Here is a 25,483-nt window from a genome sequence, read left to right as displayed (position 1 = left end):
TAAATTTAGTCAATTCCAATTCGTTACCATTTTCAAACCATTCAAACGTTGCAATATTTCACCATGCAGTAATATTTGAAAAACATAATGCTTGCCCAACCGCTAGTAACGGTTATACGCGCAGGCCGCATTGCATATGCGGCAGGATTGCAGCTGCAGCAACAGCTGTCTCAACAAAACAAAAAAGACCCTACCGTGTTTCGAAACTACATCATTCTGCTGGAACACGATCCTGTTTATACAATAGGCATACGAACAAAAGGCTATACAGCGAAAGAAGAGGAGCGTCTGCGAAATCTTGGCGCTGAGTTCTATCGTACCAATCGAGGCGGTCTAATAACCTTTCACGGACCTGGTCAGCTTGTTGCCTATCCAATTATACATCTGCGACAATTTAAGCCAAGCATGCGTTGGTATGTCGATGCATTGGAGCGCACTGTGATTGAGACATGCTTCCAAATGGGAATAGCAAATGCCACCACCACCGAAGACACTGGCATATGGGTAGGGGACAAAAAGATATGTGCTATTGGAGTGCATGGCTCACGTTACGTCACAACCCATGGCATTGGTTTAAATTGCAGCACAGATCTGAAATGGTTTGAGCATATTGTGCCCTGTGGTATTGAAGGCAAAGGCGTAACATCTCTGACCGAGCATCTGGGACGCAGGGTTTGTGTAACGGAGGCCAGCGGAGCGTTTTTGGCCAGTTTCAGTAAAGTGTTCCAATGCCGTATTGAAGAGCAAAAGACTGAAGAAAATGCGCAAGAATCAAATTAATTCAAATTATAAATTTGTTTAGTAAATTTATTTAGTCAAAACGAGCCTTGTTCAGATCACATTTCTTTGAACGCGCATCCGCAGGTACTTTTCCTCTCTTTATGGCTTCCAAACGACCGATTTCTCGCTGCTCTGCTTTCCGCATTCGTCTTTCCTGTCGTGATTCTATTGCGTTATTAAAATAACGCTGTCTGAATTCGTTGCAGGAAGGAGGTGTAGGTATCTTAGTCAAGCGAGCAGATAATTCTGTTTCATCATTATTGTACTCTTTAGTTTTCTCGTAGGTAAGTAATCGACGCGCGGTATTTCCGGTCAGAGTCTGTTCAGAATTGGCCACTAGTTGGAGGTGTGTGTGATGTGGAAGCAGTTCTTCTGAATAGTCATCACTTAAAGAAATAATATTTAATTTGACCAGCAAACATTTTCACAGAATTGCTTACTCACCGGTGAAAAGGCAGCCAGCATACGAGTCTACCTTCCATTTTTAAATGCTTTGATGCAAATTCTAGCAGATCTGTATATAAATGTTGCAGCGAATAATGTGAAGTAGATGGATAGTGGGCCATATCTGGAGTACGAGTGTTCTCCTTAGCGGTTCCTTTTGTTTCCACCTTCTCAGTGGCCTCACGTATGCCATAGGGAGCTTAAAAGTATATACATTCAATCTATAGAATCTATACATTATACAACTCTAATTACGATCGGTAATGATGCTGTCAAAGCAAAGGCGTCGATGCCAAAGCGGATTCGAGAAATCTGCCACGACCACATCCATGTAACGGTCCGCACAGCCATACTGCTTCAGATTAGAGCGTACGCTTTCGTCCTTATCACGTACCTTTTGTGTTATTCTGCTTGGCCGGCAACGAGCATGCAACATCATAAAATCTATATCGGCACCCAGGACATAGGCGCCGAATTTGGCAGCACTAACTAAAAGCGAACCAGTACCCACAAAAGGATCAAAAACCAGATCTCCGTCACGAACCATAGCCTGATTAGCCATGAGAAGACTCAGCTGAGCATCCATACTAGTGTTTCCAATAAATTTTCGTTGCTTCAGCGAAAGTTCTTTAATTAGATGCCTCTGGCCTTGTGCTAGCAAACGTCCGAACATAATGTCATCCGGAACAGGAGGTACTGCCGTAGGATCTAAGCCCCAAAATTCAATATACCACCACTCAACAAGCGGACTCTTTAGATTGACAGGGCCTTCAATAGGCAAATAATCCATGGTCTCAATCTTATCAATCTTTTCACGTTGGCTAAAATGTTTGTTGTACGACTCTACAGTTATCTTAAAGCTGATATCGGGCTTAAAATATCCGGCAACTTCAGATTTATGTGTATCCACATACGCTCCCAGCCGTTTGTGAAATTCGGGAGCTGTGTGGCCATGAGACCATAGCTCAAAAATTGCACGCAGGCAAACGCTCCGTGAAGAATATTTGAGCGCTGCCTCATCATTTGGAAACTCCACGATCCAAAAGGGTTTCTACAATAAATTATTGGTTTATTTATAAACATATTTTGTTTGGTAATTTGATGTCTTACCAATATATGATCGGTTAAACATCGAAACTGCAGGCTAAACAGCTTCACAAGTGATTCGAACTCAGCCACTCGGTGATCTACGTGCTCCTGTGCGAAATACAGTATATATTTCTTCCAAATTTTTGTCATAATATATTTTAGTTTCTTTTATAGCACGCGCGTTATTGTTTACTGACACAACTAAAAATATCATTCACAATAGACACTTTACAGGAGTTGGTCATCTGTAGAAACATCGATATCACTGCATTGCTACGTCGATAACTAAAAATTGCGCTGCCCTGCTGTCAACTCGGCCATTTTGCATAAGTCTTGAAGGCACACGTAGACTAGCCGAAGATTTTAATAAATTTTCTGCTTCAGCAGGCCTTATAGCAGCACAAACTTTGTGAAAATATCAAGTGCCGGTGCCAGAGCGTGAACTACTAATCATTTGAAAATGGCGCGTTACACCCAACGTCCGGAAAATGCTCTGAAAAGGGCCAATGGTAAGTTAGCAGGGAAAATTTTCCATGCGGCTGCGAATGGGTCGCCAAAGCGAAATGTCAAAAGTGAAATATGCAAAAATTGAGAGAATTGTTGTTTGCCGATTTCACATCTCCTTTTCGTCTTTGCAGAATTCATCGAGGTAGGAAAACCTTTGCGTGCCTTGGACACGCTTCAGGAGGTGTTCCGAAACAAGCGTTGGAATTATGCCTACTCGGAAACAGTCATTGAACCGCTCATGTTCAAGTACTTGTACTTGTGCGTGGAGCTCAAGAAGTCCCATATCGCAAAGGAGGGCCTCTTCCAATACCGTAATATGTTCCAGTTGGTCAATGTGAACTCGCTAGAGAATGTGATTCGCGGTTATTTGAAAATGGCCGAGGAGCACACAGAGGCGGCACAGGCGCAATCTTCTGCAGCTGTCGCGGTGTTGGAACTTGATGATTTGGACAATATCGCCACTCCGGAGAGCATTCTGATGAGTGCTGTGTGTGGTGAAGATGCGCAAGATCGTTCAGATCGTACCATACTATTGCCATGGGTTAAGTTTTTGTGGGAATCGTACTGCCAGTGCTTGGAGCTCTTGCGTGTGAATACCCATTGCGAGGCTCTATACCATGACATTGCACGTATGGCCTTCCAGTTTTGTTTGAAGTATAACCGCAAGAGTGAATTCCGTCGGTTGTGCGATAAGCTGCGTAAGCATCTGGAGGACATATGCAAGAGCAGCAATCAAACAACAGGCGTATCCATCAACAAGGTTGAAACGCAGCAGTTGTGTCTCGACACAAGGCTTTATCTCTTGGACTCGGCCATCCAAATGGAATTGTGGCAGGAGGCTTACAAAGCCATTGAGGACATTCATGGGCTAATGGCACTGTCTAAGAAGACTCCAGTGCCCAAGACTATGGCCAATTATTATCAAAAGCTTGCCATGGTATTCAGCAAAGCAGGCAATCAACTCTTCCACGCCGCTGCTCTGCTCAAGCTCTTCCAATTAACACGGGAATTGAAAAAGAATCTAACTAAGGATGATTTGCAGCGCATGGCCGCTCATGTGTTGCTGGCTACCCTGTCCATTCCCTTACCGTCGGCACACCCAGAATTTGACCGCTTCATCGAGGCGGATAAGAGTCCATTGGAAAAAGCGCAGAAGCTAGCTGTTCTTTTGGGATTACCACAGCCTCCTACGCGTATTTCCTTGATCCGTGAAGTTGTGAGTATAATTAATACTATATAATAATTAGTGTAATTACTTATTTGATAATTTATTTTAGGTCCGCCTAAACGTGCCACATCTTGTGTCGGACGATTTTCGTAACCTGTACCATTGGTTAGAAGTTGACTTCAACCCGTTGAATTTGTGCAAGCGTATTCAGTCTATTATTGACACAATCGAAAATGGTCCTACAGAGAATACTCTCCTAACGCCCTACATTCAATCGCTCAAGGATGTGACTATAATGCGTTTGATACGTCAAATCTCTCAGGTCTATGAGAGCATTGAGTTTAAGCGTCTTCTCGAGCTTGCCTCCTTCTGCAACATTTTTGAGCTTGAAAAGCTGTTGGTAGAATCGGTGCGCCACAATGACATGCAAATCCGCATCGATCATCAGAAGAACAGCATTTATTTTGGTACCGATTTGACTGAAAGTCAGCGGGAATATCATCCAGATGGACCGACCCTGCAATCAATGCCATCTGAGCAGATTCGTTCGCAACTTGTGAACATGTCTACCGTATTAACTCGGGCCGTTTCCATTGTCTATCCTAATAGGGAACGCGACCATCGTGCTAAGTTGCGCACACAAATGGTGCATCACTATCATGAGATCAAAGATCGTGAGCACCAGCGCATTTTGCAACGTCAAAAGATCATCGAAGACCGCAAAGAGTTCATTGAGAAGCAAAATAATGCACGCGAAGAGGAGGAAGCTCGTCGGCATGAGGAGGAAACGCGTAAGGCGAAACTCGCAGAGCAGAAGCGTTTAGAACAGGAGCAAGAGGAACGCGAACGAAAGCGTCACCTTAATGAAATCCAAGCCATAAAGGAAAAGAGCCTTAAGGAAAAGGTGCAGCAAATATCGCAGACTGCGCACGGAAAGAAAATGTTGTCAAAGCTGGATGAGGAGGGCATCAAGAAATTGGATGCTGAACAAATTGCTATGCGTGAGTCCGAAGAGCTGCAACGCGAGCGCAAAGAGCTGCAGTCCAAGCTTAAGTCGCAAGAAAAGAAAATTGATTACTTTGAACGTGCTAAGCGATTGGAAGAAATTCCTCTATTCGAAAAGTACTTGGCGGAGAAACAAGTTAAGGACAAGGAGTTCTGGGAAGCCACTGAACAAACACGAATCGAGAATGCTATAGCCGAACGCGAGGACGCAGTAAGTCAGCAGGATCGCCTTAAGCGGATGTATCCCGACCGTGATGAGTTCTTAGAAGCTCTCAAAAAGGAGCGTGCCTCTCTGTATGTGGAAAAGCTCAAGAAGTTCGAAATTGCACTGGCCGAAGAGCGCAAAAAACGTTTGGCCGATCGTGTTGTGCGACGACGCGAGGAGCGCCGTCAGGCCTGGCTAAGGGAAAAGGAAGAAGAACGTTTGCGCAAGGAAGAAGAGATCCGTCGCATTCGCGAAGCAGAAGAGCGTGCTGCAGCCGAGGCACGTCGCTTGGAACGCGAAGCCGAGGACGAGAAACGTCGAGTCCAGTATGAAAAACAACGTGCCAAGGAAGAAGAGGCTGAACGAAAGATTCAGGAGGACCGTGACCGTCTGGCCCGAGAAGTTGCCGCTGAGCGAGAGCGTGGTGAAAAGGAACGAGATGTCTGGCGTCCTCGCGGTGGCGAACGCGTTGAACGTCCCGAGCGCTCCAGTGCTGCGCCTGCAGGTGGAGCTAGCGAATGGCGTCGTGGTCCGGCGCCAAGCGAACGCAACGATCGCAGTGAACGCACCGATCGCAGTGATCGCGGCGAGCGCAATGATCGCGGTGAGCGCAACGATCGTGGTGAGCGCAACGATCGTGGGGAACGCAACGATCGCAGCGAACGCATAGATCGTGGTGATCGTATAGAACGGGGTGATCGTATTGAGCGGGGTGATCGTACGGAACGAGGAGATCGTATAGAACGCGGAGGTGACCGCAAGGACAACGATGGTGGTGCTGATTCTTCTTGGCGTGTACGCCGTGAGCCGGACTCCCAGCGTACCGGAGATCGTGGAGGTGCTGCACCTCAAAGAGATGACAAATGGCGTCGCGGAGGGGGAGAGCGGGACTTCCGCCGCAATGATGGGCCACGTCGAGAAGATGACCGTGACCGTGGATTCCGTCGTAATGATGAGCCACGTCGAGAAGAGCGTGAAACCGGAAACAACTGGCGAGACGCACCACGTCAAAATGATCGCGAAAATCGCCGGCCTGTGGGGGGCGAGAGGCGCGATAGGGATCGTGGTGCTGGCGCTGGACCAAAGGAAGGTGGTGGTGGAGGCGGCGGCGGTAATTGGCGCACGGCTCCAGCTTCTGATAAACCTGCTCCAAAGCGTGATCAGCCACAGGATAAAGGTGAGTCTACATACATTTTCCAAAGGCACAAATCTTAATTTTCTTTATGTATTTCACAGAAAACAAGGCCAGTGATGATGGCGAGTGGCAGGCCGTAAAACGTCGTTAAATTATTATCGTAGCCGCATTTGGTGTGTTGCGTATTTTTTAGTTATCGAGCATTTCGTATTCAGATTTAACAATTTCAGATTTTTTTTATACTAATATAATACATATGTGTACTTTTTACCCAATTAATTAAGCGCTTTTGACTCGCTCCAATGTTTTGGATTGCCATTTGGTACGTGCTTAAATTTAACAGTCGTTAAGAAATAAAACGGGCATTCAGCGGCATCAGCAGCACCCAATAAAGGAAAAACAATATGTAATCCACATACAAATATGGTATCTGAACAATTGAAAATTAACATACGCAACAAAAAGTAAATTAAATAAACATAATCTATACTACATATGTATACAATTCCATTTATTGCTTTTTATTTTGAAATTAGAGTTTGTGTTGTTTGAAATAACAGCCCGAGCAATCGATAAACGATATGTACGATTTGATGGTGCTCCTCTCTCTCTAGCTCTTTGACATTTCCTTTTGTGCGCAAATTTGCCGACGGTAGTGGTATTTTTTAGTTCTTTCTTAGCCTCCACCTTGCATACTAACTGCGTGGTCCACGTGAACACAATCTACGCTGCGATGTGATTCATAAAATTATAAACTAAAAGTAACGTGTAGTGAATTAGAGTACGGGATTTCGTTATATTAAAAATATCGCACTGTTGTCTCACACGCTGAATACCATAAATTAATAAATTGTGAGAGGAGTGTGCCAGTGTATGTGTTGTAGACGCGGCGCTCAACATGTGAGGTTAAAGAAGACTAACAGACGGCGGCAAAGAACTTTAAATAGAAAGTACAGCAATTTGAAGTGATTAAAACGCTGAAAGACACTTTTATTCCAAAACATAAATTTAATAATAAGGTGTGTAAGGCTTCAGATACAATTCCAAACGGATTCATATGTGTACATACATAGTAGGGCGCTTCGGCGTGCAATTTACATACACACATACATATGTTTGCCGTCAGTCTGACTATACAAATGCTTAATTCCCCGAAATAGTAGTGGCAAAACTATGACGGTTCATCTTTCGCTGTTATAAAGAAAACAGCTTTCTAAACAAAACGCTTGAATAGTGATAGTCGGTGTGTGTGTCTGTGCTTGTGAAAGGTGATAGTTATCAATAAAAAAATGTGATTGTTGTTAGGCATAAAAAAGCACATGTCGGCACCAATACATATTCATACACGTGGTAGCATTGGCGCGGGCGAAACGCACGCATACATACATATGTATGTATGCCCATACATGCACAGAACCAGCTCCGCACATCTGGTTTTGTATTGTATGTGTGCTCCCGTGTGCTTGTTGTTATTGTTATTAATGTACTTAGATTTGTTTGAAATTAAAATGGGAATATTCGCCAAAGCTTAGACAAGCCTAATTACGCTTCTCGTTTGATTTCTTAAAGGACTACTCACAATTTTTCTTTTATACAAATACCGGTTGAAAAAAAAAACAGCATGTTGCTTCTTTTAAAAACGTGGCACGTTGTTTTTTCCCTCCCTTTTGCTGCGTTTATTCGCTGCACATCGGGGCTTGCCAACTTGTTGAACGGTTCGCGCTCAATTTCAATGTTTTTAAATGTGCGCGCACGTGTTGATAGATTATTGTTTTTGTATAACTCTATTTATTTATTATAACGATTCTGTCAGGTACACTCCTAAAACCCCCAGTAGTGGTGCTTTAATCTAGTATTTACTATATTTTCGTGTTTTTTTTACACGTCTCTCGTGTTTTGCTGCTATCATTTTGTGTTTGTCTCGCATTTTTTGCAATATTTGCTCACGGTTCTTCTCCAGATCTTTAAGCTGCTGATCCACCTTGTCACACACGTCCGGAGGCATCATCACGCACCTCCAACTCGAATTATTATTTTCCGTTAAATCTATCAGTTGTGACTCGATTTGAGCGTCGGTGCCTGTGATAATAAAGTATCCGCTTTTACTAAAGACTTTAATTGGCTGGGGTGGGGATGGATAATAAGCATCTGTTACATCAGTCTGCTTATTATCTCCGTCATTTGAGACATCTCGATCTGCAGGAGCATCGTTAAAACTTGAATAAGGAGTGAATTTGACTTTTGGAGGAGTTGTTTTCGGTTCTCGAGCAAAAATAGGCTTTGTTTTTGGAGTTGTGGCATCTGCACCCTTAACTTCTTCAAGCTTTGATGCTTCAGTCTTGATGAACGCAACCTTGGCTTCTGTGCCGTTGTTATCCACAGGTATTGGTTTAATTTTCTTAGCGTTTGCAATTTGATTGGTTTGTATTTGAGTTGTTGCTGAAGGTGGTTTGATTTCTTTTGCTGAAATTTTGGGCCCAGCCTTTTTGGTAGCTGCTTCTATTTTCTTAGGAGTCGTTGGTAGCTGCTTATTATTATCAGTCTTTTTAGGATTCTGGTCCTTCAAGGCCTCAGTAGAAGAAGCCGACGAAAAGAAAGTTGAAAAACCAATACCGATGGTACTTTTCCTTATTGTCCTTATATGATTTGGGGGCGGTGGAGGAGGTGGAGGTGGTGTGATGGCTTTCTTGAGTGAGTTGCACAATACTGGTATTTTACTAGCAATTTTTTCACATGCTTTCTTTTTTGGCTGATGAGATTTCACGGTGGTTTTAAGTGAATTTGACTGGTTGTGATCTATTATTGCCACTATATTGCATCCATTACTACCTTTCTTCTTTTTGCTTTTTTTTTGCTTAGTCTTCTGCTCCATGTATTGCGTCAACTCTTCCGTTGTGTTCCGACCAGAATCTGCTGGCTTTGGGTAAGATATTTTGTTGCTAACTGCTTTTGAATCTCTGTCATTTCGTACTAATTCGATTTCTGTCACATTTTTGTCATTACTGGCAGAAATAATTGATTTAACAGGTCGTTCCAAGGTCTGTTGATTGCGCTGCATGAGTTTTCTAAGAGCCTCTTCTTCGAGCCGTTTTTCTTTTTTCTCCAGTAGTACTTTTGTAAGTTCTCTTGTACATTGCGTTTTTTTTTCTCCAACTTTCATGTCCGGCCGCGGGTCCTGCTCTTCTACTTTTAACTTTGGCTGTGGCTTTAATGTAACATATCTCCCAGAAGAGACTGTTCGAAGACGACCTGTTATGCGCCTAGAACTGTGGCTTGATTTTTGATACACAATTTTCTTGGCAATTTTATCAGGTCCTAGAGCGGCTGTTGTGTGCAACAATTTCCTGACAATCAGATCTTTTTGTTCAATTTGTGTATTTTCCTTGGTGTTACACTTATCTTTTCGAAATAGTGCCATATTTTTTTTGGTTTCAATAGGCTTAGTTTTGTTATCCGTTCCTGTAGGCTTGATTTCTTTCTGATGTGCGTTCTGTACCACAGCTCCTTGCACTTGAGGTGGAATTTTGTTTTCCCCATTTGGGTTGCCCGAATTCTTTTGTATCTTATGCACAAATTGCTTATGAAATATTAGTGGGTTTTCTATTTTTTCAACATGGTTTTCATTATTTTTCTGTGCTCTGTTTGCAAACACTTCTTGTACTAAGGACGGGTTTTCTTTTATTTCATTAAACTTGTTCTTATAAGCTTGTTCCTTATTCACAAGTTTTTCTGCGGTTCCCACTCCATCGTCTGCTTCTGTTTTATTGTGCGTGCCTGCGTGATTTTTTTTCTCTTTCTCGTTAGCTCTATTTCTCTTTTTTGCTTGAAACAGCTCCTGCACTTCCTTTTCGATCAAGCTTCGTTTGATTGTATTTCGTGTTTTTGACTCTTCCGACAACTTTTTCTCAATTTGAGATAAAATCGCAGATGTTTTTGGGCTTGGCGGTCTTGGAAGAATGCTTCTTGAACTGAATCCTTTATTATTTTTATCGGAGGTTACCGCGCCCGCTGGTAACAGCTCTGGATTCAGAGCTGTCGGCGTTTCAGATGATTCATTAGTGGACTTCATATTTACATCTTCTGAAGTAGTATTTACTGATGATTTCGCACCCAGCGAAGTCATGCTCTTAAATGGTCTCTCCATAGCGATTTTCCTCTTATTTTCCGCTAAGAGTGCTGTGAGCATTTCAGTCAAAGACGATGTGGGCTTAAATTCCTTGTTGACATCGTCAGGCGGTAATTCATCATTGTTCTGTGGCTTTTCTTCCTTCTGCGTTCTCTTAGTAGTTGATTCCACCGTAGACGCTGTCGATGGGCCTAGTTCTAGCTTTTCCTGTCCTTTTTCTGTATTGCTGCTTTCTACTTCCAGCTGCTTTCGCTTAGCTTCGGCTGCCTTCCGTTGACGCCTAGTTACAACCTTAGGAGGCATATTGACCAGAGCTTTTATTTTATTGAAATACTAAATAGTAAAATAAAGAATTTTGAAATCGTTTCTTATGTAAACTTTTTAATATATGGAATTTTGAATGGAAAAATCGAGTGTAGACGTCTTAACAGTCAAACGCTCGGAATAACTATAAGGCTTCTAATTCGGGTGACAGTTGAACGAAGTTAAAGACATTACATACTAATCTGTAGCAAAACTTGATAATAAACTAAATTATTTATGTTCTTATAGAAATTGTCCCAAGTTTTGTCTTATCATGCGAAATGTGCGGAAAATTTTTTATGAATATATTTGGGAAAAATCAAATAATTAATTTTCATTAATTGCGTACTTATCATTGCAGTAAAACCCAAATTCATAATATGGACTCCTCACGTCTGCTAAACGTTTTTCAAGAGGATGCTTTCGAGGGCAATTTTAACAAATACGAATCTGAAACGTACTTCTGGTCAAATGACAATGTAGAGTAAGTCTTTGCATTTAATTATGATCATTCAAAATTAAATCTGATATTTAATGTCTTTAATAAAATATAACAGTATAAACATGGAATTGACGGACACACTGAATGGAATTTTACCCATGTCGCCCACGGAGGACCTTTTGATGAAGCACAACGAGGAGGAGTTACAAAACAGCAAAAACATAGTAGGTGTCCGGTTAAGCGTAGAGGCAAAGCCTATAGCTATAATCTCTCCTTAACACTCGCAGCTAATCTACAACGAACTTGTGGAGCAGCAGCTTAGCGAACACGACGCCAATGAGATAAATTCACCGGTATATCAAGCCATAAGCGACAGTGTGACCGATGATGCCTTCGTGGACAGTAAGCGATCATGTATCGAAGATGATGCCGAAGAGAATGCTCCAAGTGAGTGCAGTAACTCGACATTTCGCACACGCACCGACAGCTCGTCCATAGGCGATTACGAGTCGCATTCTAGCGACTATGATGATGATGATTTCGATGATCATATGCAGCCTCCAGAAGGCTTTGTGGTGCACACTTCTGCTGTACATAAAAAGCTCAAAAGTAGAACGTTTAGCACAAATACAATTTCATCAGATACCGATGCTTTTGGTCTAAATTTTGACGCAAATAATTTTGACGCGAATAATTTTGACTTGGCTGAGTTCATCACCAAAGATGATTTCGCTATGAATATGTGCACACTTCGGCTCAAGGATTTACCGATTTCATTAAAACCACCTGCTGCTGTTTCTGAGGAGCCCATTTCAAATAAGGCGGAGCTCGAAGTATTGGCCGTATCCGAAACTTTGCCTCAACCAATTATTGTATCATCAAAAAGTATCGATTCTGATGATGATAACGATTCGATCATTGACGTGGAGACAATTGATATAGATGAGTCTTTGTGGGTGCAAGGCAAAGCTAGTGATATGAGCTTTATAGATAATGTAAAAGATGACCCATCCTGGTGTCCCAAGCAAACAAAGAAGTCTAATGGGAATTCTAATACTATCAAAGAGGTAAATAGGAAGAGATTTAAATTTGAGATTTTTATTGAAATAAAACTTTAAAATAAATTAATTAAAATAATTGAGATTGACAAAATGAACCTACTATATAAACGGTGATATGGTTTAAAAAGATGTAAAAAGAGATTTCATTTAAAATTGTTCGAATATATCCCTAAAAATTATATTTAATTATTTATATAAACATATTTTATTTCTCTAGCAGAAAACAACACAAACCTCAACTATTGACTGCAATAGCAAGACAGCAGAGGCTTCTACAACCAGAAAAACAACATCAACAGTAGTTGGAGCAACACACAAGCCTAAGACAAGTAAAAATATTTGTTTGGTGCCGAATAAAAAACAATGCGATATTCTCAAGCGCAAAGTCGGCACAAAAACCCCAAGCACAGCAACAACGTTGGTCAAGTCCACAAAAGCGGCTGCCAAAAAATTGCAAGAAGCATTAAAAGCAGCAGCAACAATAACAACACAGTCTACTAATGCCAAGGCCAATGTCGAGGCGCGCAAAGGTGTGGGAATTGGTGGCAAAAATTTGGCACTGATCAAGCAACAGCGCGACAGTATTGGTGCTGCTCCTAATCATGAAATTTGTTCTAATGAAGAAACATTGCCGAATGGACAGCTTCCGGTAGCTGAAAACACACAAAATACAACGACGATAATTACGCCTGATGCACCTAAACGTAAACTTAATTTGGAGGAGTATAAACAGCGACGTTGTGGCGGTACTTTTGCCACCAGACCTTTCATAAAGTCAGAAGTGCTGCCCGATAAGATAGCCAAGCTGGACACAAACACCAGCAAAGCGGCAACAACAACACCTGTAGTCTTGGCAGCGACAAAAGTGCATCCATCGCCACACAAAGCAGCCATCAGCAGCATTGTAAACAGTCTGAAAAATCAAGCGCCGCCAGCAGAGACCCCCACAGACCCCATTACGGTGGCCAGGAACAAGGTATTACGCATGCTGGAGATGAAGCGTGCACAGCAACTCAAAATTCTGGACTCACGTGTGTCAGCGAAGGTTCCGCGCGTGACGAAGTTGCCGCCATTGAAAGATATTGTGAAGGACACCTATTGCATGGATACTAAATCGGAGGAAGCACCTCAGCCTGTCGTGATTAGTAGTAGTAAGGTGCATACGGACTACGAGGAAATTATAATAGTGTCGGCTAGTTGCAATACTGATATAACGATACCACCGTGCCATATAAGTGTTGCCTTAAAAGATAACAAAGTGCCGCCCAATTCACGCTCTCTACTAAAGTCTTCTGTCCTTTTGTATAACATCTCCAATAGCAACGACGGCCCCACAAATTTAAATAACTCGCTTATCGCAAGTATTCAATGCGAAGTGGTAAAGAAGACAAGTGGTGCCCTGAATATGAACACAACAGCAGCTACCCCTGAGGCTGATCCTCAGTCAACTGATAAGAATGCACAGCATGGTGAAGACATGGTAATTATGCATTTGCCTAAGGATCGCGTGCGCAAACAGCAAGTCAGTATGGCAACCCAAACTGAACTGCAGCCCGAATTTCCGTTGCTGGTGCTGCCCACTATTAAGCGAAAGTCGCGTGATCGTACGCGTTGTGTCTATCGTAAGCGTCGCAATAGTTCTACCGGATCAGAGGAGTCAAGTTCTTCGAGCACCTCATCGTCTGCAAGCTGCAGAAGTTTAGAATCCTGCCGTTCGAGATCGCATTCACGTTCCAATTCAATAGAACGATTGCGACACATGGATGTTGCGTCGGCCACATGTGGCAATAGCAGTAGTGTGGGAGGTGGCGGCTATTCGTCGCGCAGTACCCATCGCCATCGCAGTTCGGTTAGTTCCAGTTCCTATTCTGAGGCAGGAAAATACGAGCGAGCGCAAAGGCGCCAGCGTCGTACCAGTTACAATAAGCGACGCTCGAAAAAACACACACGCTCCACATCCTCTACATCGGGTTCGGAGTACAGCGATCGCAGTCGCAGTCCCATCCGTCAGCGACGTTCACGTTCACGCTCCAATTCGGACACTCGCTATGGGGAAGGAGGCAACAAAAGCCATAACAATAACAATCGTCGTAGCTTTGTTGATCGCAATGTGTCCCAACCAGGTAAGTCTCATCATTTTCTGTACCAGTCTTATGTTTATCATATTATTCTTTCTTTTTACAGCTGTTGAGGAACGTCGTATTGTGTACGTGGGCCGCATTGAACAGGAAACCACGAAGGAAATGCTGCGTCGTAAATTTGTATCTTATGGCCCAATCAAACAAATCACAATACATTACAAAGAAAATGGGTGAGATATATAGAATATAGTTGAATTTGTGTCTTCGTGTCCAACCGCAAGTTGGGAATATTATATATTATACTCAGTTTATATCGAACTATATATCGTAAATATTAAAAATGTCTTAATTTTCCAATGTTATTTAACATACGTTTTTTAAATGAACAGTTATCGCGAATGTTTGATTTGAGTATTAATTACCATAGAATATAAACTAAATTAACTTTCGTTTCCTTGCAGCATGAAGTACGGGTTTGTTACCTATGAACGAGCGCAAGACGCCTTCACGGCCATAGATACTAGTGCCAGAAATACTCAGATCAATATGTATGACATTAGTTTTGGCGGACGAAGAGCTTTTTGTCGTGCCTCCTATGCCGATTTGGGTAAGTGCCTACCGAATTACATTCTGTCTTTGTCTTGCTAACCTCTGTGTACGGATTTAGATAATGCTGGTATCAACAACTACCACTCGTATGTATTTCCAACGGCCGTTAATGCCCCTCCCAAACAGGAGGACTCTTTTGAGGCTTTATTGCAGAAAGTGAAAGCGAAAATGAATGCAAGCAAGCCAGCGGCAGCTGTCACCACAACTACGCCAGCAACATCGCCCGAAGCTATGGTTGTCTCATGCGATGCGCCTATCAATGCAACAAATAGAAACGTCAACAGCAAAGAAACTGAAAAGAGCTGTCAAATTTGACGTTTTTGTTATGACGTGGATATATTTGTATTTTTTTATTTATGATTTGCCTGATTTCAGGTTGAGCTTAACTGTAGTAGACATATGTGAAGTTTCTATCTGTAGAACGGAAAAGCCTGATTATGAATCATAACTATGTATAACTTATTGTAAAAATAGTTGACAATTACATTGCGAATTTTTGAAAATTTAAAACAATACTTATGCGTCATAGATACATACATACATGAAACACTCACTAGTTTTGTTGTGCATGTTTTCTAATAACAGCGAATTGGAAATGGAAATGAAATTGTGATAAGAGCGTAATACAAAGTCATTTGTTGCAAATAAGTTAGAAGATATGCAAACAAAAATTTAAGAAACAAAAAAATAAACCTAATAGCAATAGTACTCAAAACTTAAAAAATGTTTATACAAATGATAACCAAACCCAGACCGTTGTTTATAGCCAAAACAATTTACAAACAAATGCATACATACAAATCCGAAAAAGTAATAGAAAAGAACTATATTATATATAGAGCAAGGACGTTGCATGCTGCATGCAATAGTCACGAATTAAACTGTTGATAACAAAACTTTGATATTAGTTTGTAAAGAAAATATTTTGTATAATTTACTGAATATGTTTTGTACGCGCCATAGCAGTAAATACTTAAATATGCATGAACCAGAGATAAACTTGCGCAGAGAGCAAAAGAAAACAAACATACTTTAATGACCTAACAATATCATAATTTTTTACGGATTTAGAATTGAAATTTGCAACCATATATATAGATACAAAATGAAATTAAATTGTTAAATTATAGAACTGTTGTTAAATGAAACTTTAAAAGTGGCTCTGTAAGTTAAAGGCATCTTTTATATTTCATTTCATTAATATTATTTCTTCTAAGTTGAATACAACAACAAAATTTGTCTACTAAAACTTTTGAACAATCTATAGAATATTTTATAATTACTCCTATATTTATACATATGTATATTTAATTTAGCCAGAAAACGATTCACATATGTAGCCAACAAATTGTATCTTAAAGAATTTTGTACTACTTCTTTTTTATAATTTTACAAATAGTTGCAGAAAATTGAATAAAGTGTAAACTTTCAATGAAATACCTTCGAAACACTTAAAGATGGGTGAATACGGCTAAATCAATAAGCAACCACCGGCAGCAGAAACAGCTATTCCTTCAACTTAAAACCCTAAACGCATACAAATTCCAAGCACGTCCAACAACTTTGCATTTATACAGAACATTTGAAGTAGCGCTCGCCTGCGTTTTGCATAATTTTATGTAAATATTTCGTTCTGTTACTTTAACGCTTCAACAGCCAAAGTCGAATGTTGCGAAGGCGCAAAAGAGAGCGCGACCGTGACGCATTTGCCAAAATGCACTTTAAATGAAAAGTTTCAACAGTTAGATGAACAATTTTTCATTGAAAATATCCAGCAATCGATGGAACGCGCGCTTGCCCTTGTTGGCAAGTTATGAAACAAAGTTATGACGAGCGAAAACTCAAGTGCTTGGAAAACAGCTTTACTTATTGGCGAACTTAAATAATTTGTACAGAGTTTTCAAATTAAATTAAAACTAAAGTCCGGAGTATGTTTGTTGTTTGAAATCGATATCGTTTTAAAAAGAAATACTACGAAGTTAATGATGCCACTTATTCTATGTCCTTGGATAATTAAAGGAAATTGTTTGACTTGAAATATATTTTCGATTTAATTTTCATGCGCGTTTGAACTTAGAGGTACAAAAATATACTCTTATACTACTTTGTTATTCGAGTATTACATCTGAAGTATTTAAATATTCCATTTAATTTTTCTCTTACCAATCAGCAAAAGTCCAACGAAATCATTTTTAATCTACCCCTCTATGCATGCATGAGCCCATTAATGGTCCCAAATTTACATTCCAAGCCTGTACTTCCCCTCAACGGCCATTGTTGTTAGGTTATTCGTACAATATTTTTAAAAGAAAGACGAACGTTCCCCGGCTCTTCTCTTGATCCCAGACAATTTTGAATTGATGAGAAGATAACTGAAAACTATTAAATAAATTTAGAGTGAATGTAACTCCTTTAATAGAAGCGAGAACAGGCTAATGTGTACTCCAAATTTGGCTTGTTCCTTGCTTGTACATATCTATGTCGACTCATCTTGACATACAGATCAAGCATCTACATATGCTGTGTATGCTCAGTCATGGATTAACTGCATTCTCCATTGGTCCTTCAAATGACTGCATGGGTTTGGCGATTGGCCTTGGGCAGAGCGCAATTAAATGATTTATTCAAAATGTGAGAAGACCCCATATTTTTTCCCATATTCCGTTCGTTGTCTATCTGCTCTACAAAAATACATACATATGTATAGTATGTATGTATGTACGCTTTTAAAGGCTGGCATCAGAGACTCTCTTCTTTTTCTTTGTTGTTATGGTCAGTAGCTGTCGGCTATTTGGCAATTTGTGCTACCGTTTTCGTTTCATGAATGAGGATATATGTGTGTGTGAGTGTGTGAGTTGTATGTATGTATGCCTCTTTGTTTCGTTAGCTACGTTTTGTTTACGGTTAAGTAAGTAAGCTTTTTCAAATGAAAAACAAAATCCGTAGTATATTTTCAGGCTAGCAGAAGAACACATTCCACTCACACACACTAATTCATATATACTCATATAAATGTATACATTTGTACACGTCAGTGTGGCAAGCAGGGACAAATTTGCCTGAGACTGTGCCTGTGCCTGCGTAGCCTTTTCAACAACTTTTCAACTTTTTCCTTGAGCTCGCTCTCTTTTATTTTCGCTTGGATCCTAAACAAAGCATACCTTTAGCTTATAATCCGACATATTTTATGCTAGCGCAAAGAAAAATATAAATCACTTCTACGAACTTTGTCCACGGAATGATGAAAGTACACACATACATATGTATACACATGGGCAGTCCTGCACATGCTCGTATTTTAAGGCCTATGCTTCAGATGGGATTTACGCTTTGAAGTTTATTGACTTTCATCTGCGGTTGTGGACTTTGGTTTGAGATTTTTTTCTGTGTTCCAAAGAATCAATGAAATGATACATCGTATAATTGTGGCATTAAAATTTATGATGCATAATCAATAGCAACGCAAAAGTTTGAGAAAATGCTTTAAGTTCGTTGAAACGAAATTACATCACTAAATTGTTATAAAAAGCATTGCCGTTAAATTTGTACTCGTGGTTTTATTGAAGAGCAGTCATCAAATATAAAGGCACATGTCAATGATTTTCAGACTCAATCTCATTAGTCTGCGCCATTTTTAAAAGACAAAATCAATAATAAGAATTCATAGGATGATATATGGATGTAACTTTGTACTAATGTACGAGTATATAGGAATGTCTGTATGTCACGTAATGTTGGGCGCCAGCCGCTCATTTGCCCACATTTGCATATTTAATTTAAGATAATGGAGAAATTGCAACGCTTTCCCTGGAGAGCTTAGTTACGCATAATTAGAAGGCGCGATGGTTGATTGAAAAGTTTATTTGCAATGAAAAATGTATGTTTAAAACCCGCAATTTTTATCAGGGAAGAAGACATGACAATCAAGAATTTAATCACAAATATATCCCTTCTCAGTCGAGGATCTTGAGTTTCCACCTGCACGTCTCAACTATCGTAAGCAAGGCTATGCGTGTAAGTTTGAAGAACTTAACAATCTGTGCACTATAAAAAACGCGTTTAACTTCCTTTGGTTGTCCCGTCCTGTAATAAAGAGGAACTACTATTAATGCGTTTGGTTTGTGCAATATGAAATGAAGAGGCCTAAAAGCAATTCTTACATGTTGTCCTTCGTGGATTAAGCTCCAGCTTTTAAATCCTCATCTTGGTTTTCCAACGTTCTTAATTTAGACCATCCTTAGTGTTGTTTTTCTAATACTCTTTTCTCGGAACATTTATGTAGTCTTAACTTCTTTGTTAACCATGAGCCAGCTAATTCTTACTTACTGCTAATCTTGTCTAGATGCACAACTGTCTGCTGTTCGACTGTCTGGCCGACTATAATATAAATAATATTTATACAAGAATACTATAGTATATGTTGTAATATACTATATGTTGCTCTATTGAGCTTAGATCGCATTTATTTATTTATAATCATAAACAACAAACAGCAAATAGGGTACAATAAATAAATTTATATAATAATAAATAAATAATATAATAAATAAATAAAACATTGAAAGAGATATACAAATTAGCATATATTTATGTTACGATTTTATAAAGCAGGGTAGTTTGGGATCAACCTCCTCAACCACATATTCATAAGCCAGTAAACACATAAGTCTGTGCGCGTCCTGACACCTCCCTCCAGCTTTCATGCAATACAGCAGACGTTAAGTTCCACGGAAACTCTCAAGAAGTTTTATTCGCTGCGTCTAACAAGTTTTCATACATATCTAATTAAAAAGCTCAAGTCCAAAGTATGATATTGTTCGCCTGCGTGGAACAGCGTCATATGTATAGTATACTCATCATTAAATATGTATGGTGACTTATTTGAAATAATTAAAATTAATTGCACAGTTTTGTCAACCAATATACTTTCATAAATCTCCGAGTGCAGCAAGCAATGAAACTCAGTTTATATTATACGGGTTTATATCATGCTCGCATTTGCGTCTCCATAGTTATGGCTCTATTGACGTGCAAGCAATATTGTCTTTTTTATCGCCCTTGCCACCATATTGCTACCATCATCATTAGCGTAAAATATTCAAGTGCATACTATGTATTTGCTTAGCTTTTCGCAATTCCATTCCACCCACCTTCTACCACTTACAACAGTTGCACTTTCGCTCGATTGTAGTTGCGACTGTTTCCAGGGCTGTGGAAAATACTAGCAATGAAAAATAAACATACTTATGTATGCTTTAAGAAACCTTATCTATGAATTCATTTGAATAATGGTTTCATTTTAGAAGATACAAATATCCATAGATATGGATAGTATCCATTATTGTATCTTTTAAATATACAAAAAAAAAAACTCGTATTTTAGCCCGCTTTAACAATCTTTATGTCACAAATATTAGCCCCCAAGGTTACACAGATAACAAAAAGGGAAAAGTTTAAAGTGAACTTCCCTTTTCTTTTTCTATGGAGAAAGGCTTCCATACAGATTTCGGTGCACCGTTTGGCGGAATAGCAACAGTTAAACTTTTCAAAATGTATGAAGATGGCAAGACGCCGTCATTTACATATTTAAAACACAATTGACCTTTGTATAATATTTCGATCTGCATATGAAAGCCATATTAGCATTGGTAGCTCAGCTGAAATATGTTATAAAATTATATGCCACATCGCTTCAAATGCTGCCTACAATTTATTTCAATGAACTCGGGCCTAAAACGAATTAGTTGCGACTTTTTACCTGCACAATCCTGTGGGCCATACATTTCATGAATGTTGAATGTCCCCCTTTGTTTAATTTAAAGACTTAAAGACGCATTGAGTTGTTGTTGCATTCACTTAGACAATGTTGCTTGACAGCCTTGTTGCAGTTGCCGCTACAATGGCAACAAAGACAATGACACAAGCAGAAGCTTGAACAACAACAAGAAAAACAAGTAAATCGCGCATGTCCGACTTTTGAATACCCTTTATTCACGTTTTCTCTGCTAAAGTCGGTCAACTAAAATAAACGTGGCTTCTTAAGCTTTAGAATATGTTGACCAATGGCGTAGCCAGCTTTTACCAAAGGGGGGCCAAAAAATTAAAATATTGATTAAATAATGCCCGATTCATTTAAAAAATAATTTATGCATATAATCGATGAAAAAACTTCAACAAATCCAACGCAGATCCATCTTAAGGCGAAATAGTGCGTCATAGTAATGAACGTGTGGTCGACTTTATATGGAAAAATTTTTTATAGGGGGGGCAATCCTATCCTATCCTATCAATCGTTCAGCTGTATAAAATAAAGAGCCTATACATGGCTTAAACTAAACTTGCTATGCGTACTAGCTATAGATGTCTACATACCAAGTTTGGTGTTCCAACGCACAAACGGACATTTCCATATCGATTCGTCTCGTCCTACTAATCTTATATATGTATAAAATATGTAACGTGGGTTCTGTCTGTAACAAACATGTGGCGTTTAAACTTTCGAGAAATTCCTGTAGCCCTTCGGATAGAGGGTATTACAATAATTGCTAGGGTCGGAGAAAAACCACAACAAAGCTTTAAAATGTTTTGCTATAAAGCTTCTGTTTCTGCTTCCTTGCTTCCACAAAATGCCAACCAACCAGCTCTGGCTTTTAGCAGCAATAAAAGCAAATAGACGTGTCGTGTCTTGTCGCTCAGTAAAGGTACATACAAGTAAACATATGTGTGTGTGGATTTTCCGGAATTTTTATCGTTCAAACGTATTGTGTGTACATTGTTTTTTATGCCTGGCCCAACCGACACTTGTGGCTAACATTTATGTATCGCGTGCGTTATTATTGTTGGCTTCGTGTTTTCGCTCCTGTCAGAGCAGTTGCTGTTGTTGGGCTTAAAAGCCCGGTCAGCAAAAGAACAATAACGTAAAATGCTATTAACAAAAATAACAATAGCACGCACTGCTGCTGATGGCGATGGTGATGATAACATTGAAGGCAGTGACAAATAACACAAACGAACATAAAACGTGGCCGGTCAAATGAAAAGTTTACTCACGTGCTTCGCTCTACGGACGTACATTCAAGCGAGGCATGTCAGAATGCATCCTATTACCAATATTGGACACCCCCTAACGAAACAAAAGTTTATAAATTTCTGAGCACCTCAGATGACTATGTAATTGAAGCTGTACTTCTTATACACTTCGTACTATATATTCCAACAAATGCTCGCTAAACAACTTTCACTTTGTCGATGGTCGGTCTGCTATCTGCTCGTCTGTCCGTCTCAATGATTCTCAATGGAACATAGTTTATGAATCAACAAATTGCTTATTTCTAAAAATATATGTACATACAAATTATTATTATTATTACAGGGTATTACACTGTCGGGCTTGCTCGACTGTAGCGTTCTCTCTTGTTCTTTCTCCGGTAGTCGCCAGTTTTTCGCTAGCAGTGATGTTTCTGGTTCCTTATTTTGGTGCATTTCAACATACGATGCCCGATTGTAGGCGACAATTACGTCTGTACTTGTATTACTTGTTGGTGGCTAAAGTAATTGCAGGCCAATCGTTTAACTTTTGCCATCTGACTGTTCTACTTTTAATTGCGCAGTCAGGTCAATCTAATTGCTTGGATGAGCACAAACATCAGCACTCGCGCAGAAACAGACAGACATAGACGCCGACGCAGAGACAGACATTTGTATTTAACTAATTTATGTTTTTGACATTTATCAGCGACGCATGTGACGACATCTGAGACGATGGCATGGGCCTCCCCGCCACCCATGTCTGAAGCAGTCGCGATGCGCCGAGGGCGTCTGGTCTGCCTAATTGTTTGTGCAAATTCGCAATCGCAAACAGCTGACAGACTTCACATTGACAATGTGTCATATTGTAATTTACAGCTATTGTGCATATAACCGTAAATCGCGTCTGAGTTCACTTTTATGGGTGACACTTGAATTGAAATTGTTGTTGATATTGTTGTTGTTGCTGTTGCTATTGTTGCTGCTGCCTCTTGGCAATAAAAAAAGTTCACATTTAGAATAATAATAATAAATTGTCGGACAATAAATGAGTGTGTGTGTGTGTAAGTATAAGAAATAAAAATAAAGGGAGAGTAAAGCAAAGCAAACTAATTACGTTTTTATTGTGACGCCCAAGCTAGTTTCCTTTGTGCTACGTATACGCTATTTCTCGGAACACAAAACACGTGTGCGCCGCACAATGGGGCCCTCTGGCTCTTTGCGCTTCAAAATCATAGTATTCGAGGTCTGAATATATTTCCCACGTATCGCATTGCTAGTTGACCAGCTATGTATGTACTATATATACTCGTACATATATTCGTAATCAGCATGACGAGAGTAATCGATTGTGACATGTCCGTCCGGCTGTTCTTCAGTCTGGATGAACGCCTGAGTGTACCTTGACAAGACTTGGTATATAGACTCTCCTAGTACCTAGGCAACACGAGATTAAAGAATTGAATGCATAGTTTAATTCATAATTATGCTATAGAATCGAATTTAAAATACAACCATTCTTTTAATAATATTGCAGGCTTCGAAAAGTTAACTCAAACTAGAAGAAGAGAGAAAGAGTGTCCAAAGTGCCATTCTATTTCACTTTCCATTTCTGTTTTTGTGAAGTAATTCCAATGGATGCTTCACAGTGGTACGTGAGCGCCTAGGTATACCTTTTGTCTAGGCAACAACAAATAGAAAAACTAAGACTTTTTCAAATTACGTATGCTCTGTGCTTTTTTGTTCGGTTGTGTGTGTGTGTGTTTTTTTTTTGCTGCTGTTGTTCCACTCACAGTCAACTTCTTATGGATGAAACATTTCACAGTCACATGCACGGCACTGCTGTTGTCCCTCACCCTTCGGCCTCCCTTTCTAGTCGACCCAACAGGGCCCTGTTGTCTGTGTGTCTGTTTGGAGGCTGCGTCAGCTACAGTAACAAAACCAATAAAAACACAACTATACTATATGTGGCTTTTGTGTGTGGGTGTGTGTGTGAGTGGTTCATCGAAAATTGTGTCCCTTGTGTTGGGACTGCCTTTGCCATTGTGTCATTTCACTATCGCAAAAACAATGATGCATTTGCATGCCCCGCTTTGCGCTTCAAGTCTCACTTATGTCACTCATTGCCTCTGAAATGACTCGAAACTTGATTCACGTCTCTTCCTCTATGCATATCCACAAATACAGATATATGAGTCTATATGTACAGATGTATGTATGTATTTACGACAAAACATTTACCGACAAAAGCTTTTTGCTGTTGTTGGAGCCAAAAGTGTGTGACGTGTTGTTTATCGCACTCTTGCAGTCGCTCGTATGGTTTTGGTTTTTTTTATCATGTCTTGTGTAAGTGTAATTGTGTTTGTATGTATGTATAGTATACATATATGTACATGTGTCCACCGGTATGTGGTTAAATTTATGCGCAAAAATGTATCTTGCGCGCTGCTTAGCATAACATATATGCCCCAATTTATATAAACTAAATAAATTTGTGAATGGTAGGGAGTGTCTGGTCTTTTAGACGTACAAACATTGAAATATGAGCTTTGTTTTTCAAAATGTAATTAATGAGTTACCAAGAAATCTTATGAATGGTGATGCATATACTTGTACATACGTGTATAAAAGATATGATTACAAATACCTGCAATACTGTATACTGTATTAAGGGAATGAGAAGCTATTAATTTTTAACAGTCCAATTATGATTGAATTAAAGTTGGTAACTGTTTTTTAAGAAACATAAAAAGAATTTGAAATAACTCAAGCTCGCAAAGAAAACACTTTTAAAGGCATCCCAATTATAGTTGTATTACGGTTTACGGTCAAGCTTGGTATCTTTAAATGCTCTAAAATCAGCACCAAGACACATTTACTCAACTTATTGTATTTTCCATAGGGGCTTCTCTCCCATTCTTTTGCTAAAATGTTAAGCACTGCCAAATAAATTTTTTGTTGCATACCTAACAGGCGCCAGCAGTTGGCATTCCGTGTGGCAGAGCATTTTAAAAGCAACTTACACAAATATTAGCACACGTTCCGATAAATGTGAGCTGTTTGGAACATGTCCAAACACTTACTGCGCTGAAATCCGTGCGCTTGTATAACAAATGTCAGACGGATGTGCGCGTAATTGTAAAAGCAACGCCCACACAACAGCCACATTTTCAGCTGTATTGTGACGGCGTTGGTCAAAATAACAATAACAACAACAGTTAAGTTATACTAACAGAGCAGTTAGTAATGTATTGAGGACTGCTGCACTGTCACTTACATGCCCTGCAGGAGCCATTCAGGCTAACACAAATTGATTTTAAAGCGCAACTTCCGGCTTGTTGTAATGCTGCCAATTTTCGCAGCATGTTGAAAGTCCCACATTATAACGGAAGCCAACACTGAATGCAATAAAGTTGAAGCTTAAAGGGTAATCCAAATCCTTACATGCCACTGATGGTTTTCATTACTCGTGCTTGCAGTTATTACATTTTTCAAGAACTTG

General features: G+C 39.8%; 5 protein-coding genes across 7 annotated transcripts; 3 read left to right on the top strand and 2 right to left on the bottom strand.

The window, feature by feature from the left end:
* Positions 1 to 35: 35 nt before the first annotated feature.
* Positions 36 to 824, top strand: LOC115621965 (putative lipoyltransferase 2, mitochondrial). Its single transcript, XM_030515813.1, has one exon. It carries the CDS (start codon positions 88 to 90, stop codon positions 778 to 780), a length of 693 nt encoding a protein of 230 aa, XP_030371673.1. The 5' UTR covers positions 36 to 87; the 3' UTR covers positions 781 to 824.
* Positions 781 to 2,495, bottom strand: LOC115621964 (tRNA (guanine(10)-N2)-methyltransferase homolog). Its single transcript, XM_030515812.1, has 4 exons — positions 2,335 to 2,495; positions 1,480 to 2,275; positions 1,225 to 1,423; positions 781 to 1,166 (listed from the first exon to the last, which is right to left on the bottom strand). Exons 1-4 carry the CDS (start codon positions 2,461 to 2,463, stop codon positions 812 to 814), a joined length of 1,479 nt encoding a protein of 492 aa, XP_030371672.1. The 5' UTR covers positions 2,464 to 2,495; the 3' UTR covers positions 781 to 811.
* A 136-nt stretch (positions 2,496 to 2,631) lies between these two features.
* On the top strand, positions 2,632 to 6,827 carry LOC115621963 (eukaryotic translation initiation factor 3 subunit A). Its single transcript, XM_030515811.1, has 4 exons — positions 2,632 to 2,822; positions 2,952 to 4,036; positions 4,098 to 6,375; positions 6,435 to 6,827. The coding sequence occupies exons 1-4, from the start codon at positions 2,774 to 2,776 to the stop codon at positions 6,482 to 6,484; spliced, it is 3,462 nt and encodes a 1,153-aa protein (XP_030371671.1). The 5' UTR covers positions 2,632 to 2,773; the 3' UTR covers positions 6,485 to 6,827.
* A 198-nt stretch (positions 6,828 to 7,025) lies between these two features.
* On the top strand, positions 7,026 to 16,392 carry LOC115620580. Of its 3 annotated transcripts, none has more exons than XM_030513882.1 (8): positions 7,026 to 7,233; positions 11,124 to 11,246; positions 11,320 to 11,428; positions 11,492 to 12,271; positions 12,483 to 14,388; positions 14,450 to 14,576; positions 14,808 to 14,953; positions 15,014 to 16,392. In XM_030513882.1, exons 2-8 carry the CDS (start codon positions 11,143 to 11,145, stop codon positions 15,268 to 15,270), a joined length of 3,429 nt encoding a protein of 1,142 aa, XP_030369742.1. In that variant the 5' UTR covers positions 7,026 to 7,233; positions 11,124 to 11,142; the 3' UTR covers positions 15,271 to 16,392. The 3 variants fall into 3 exon arrangements, with proteins under 3 accessions (XP_030369742.1, XP_030369743.1, XP_030369740.1); XM_030513883.1 differs by having other exon boundaries at positions 7,026 to 7,352; positions 12,486 to 14,388; XM_030513880.1 differs by having other exon boundaries at positions 7,026 to 7,352.
* On the bottom strand, positions 8,102 to 10,840 carry LOC115621941 (uncharacterized protein DDB_G0284459). Its single transcript, XM_030515787.1, has one exon. The coding sequence runs from the start codon at positions 10,760 to 10,762 to the stop codon at positions 8,183 to 8,185; it is 2,580 nt and encodes an 859-aa protein (XP_030371647.1). The 5' UTR covers positions 10,763 to 10,840; the 3' UTR covers positions 8,102 to 8,182.
* Positions 16,393 to 25,483: the final 9,091 nt, after the last annotated feature.

This window comes from Scaptodrosophila lebanonensis, unplaced genomic scaffold, assembly GCF_003285725.1.
Source record: "Scaptodrosophila lebanonensis strain 11010-0011.00,11010-0021.00 unplaced genomic scaffold, SlebRS2 tig00000024-arrow-pilon, whole genome shotgun sequence".
Classification (NCBI taxonomy): Eukaryota; Metazoa; Arthropoda; class Insecta; order Diptera; family Drosophilidae; genus Scaptodrosophila; species Scaptodrosophila lebanonensis.
The sequence above is the reverse complement of the archived record's forward strand: the minus strand, read 5'-3'. Positions and strand labels throughout refer to the sequence as shown.

What these genes read in the sequence shown, in the direction of transcription:
- LOC115621965 (XM_030515813.1), top strand. Translation starts at nt 88, where the DNA reads ATGCTTGCCCAACCGCTAGTAACGGTTATACGCGCAGGCCGCATTGCA.
- LOC115621941 (XM_030515787.1), bottom strand. Translation starts at nt 10,762, where the DNA reads ATGCCTCCTAAGGTTGTAACTAGGCGTCAACGGAAGGCAGCCGAAGCT.
- LOC115620580 (XM_030513882.1), top strand. Translation starts at nt 11,143, where the DNA reads ATGGACTCCTCACGTCTGCTAAACGTTTTTCAAGAGGATGCTTTCGAG. An exon ending in TACAAAACAGCAAAAACATA is followed by an intron (nt 11,429 to 11,491) that starts GTAGGTGTCCGG and finishes TAACACTCGCAG; the next exon opens with CTAATCTACAACGAACTTGT. An exon ending in ATACATTACAAAGAAAATGG is followed by an intron (nt 14,577 to 14,807) that starts GTGAGATATATA and finishes GTTTCCTTGCAG; the next exon opens with CATGAAGTACGGGTTTGTTA.
- LOC115621963 (XM_030515811.1), top strand. Translation starts at nt 2,774, where the DNA reads ATGGCGCGTTACACCCAACGTCCGGAAAATGCTCTGAAAAGGGCCAAT. An exon ending in TGCTCTGAAAAGGGCCAATG is followed by an intron (nt 2,823 to 2,951) that starts GTAAGTTAGCAG and finishes TCGTCTTTGCAG; the next exon opens with AATTCATCGAGGTAGGAAAA. An exon ending in TTTCCTTGATCCGTGAAGTT is followed by an intron (nt 4,037 to 4,097) that starts GTGAGTATAATT and finishes AATTTATTTTAG; the next exon opens with GTCCGCCTAAACGTGCCACA.
- LOC115621964 (XM_030515812.1), bottom strand. Translation starts at nt 2,463, where the DNA reads ATGACAAAAATTTGGAAGAAATATATACTGTATTTCGCACAGGAGCAC. An exon ending in GTTTAACCGATCATATATTG is followed by an intron (nt 2,276 to 2,334) that starts GTAAGACATCAA and finishes AATTTATTGTAG; the next exon opens with AAACCCTTTTGGATCGTGGA. An exon ending in TGACAGCATCATTACCGATC is followed by an intron (nt 1,424 to 1,479) that starts GTAATTAGAGTT and finishes TATACTTTTAAG; the next exon opens with CTCCCTATGGCATACGTGAG.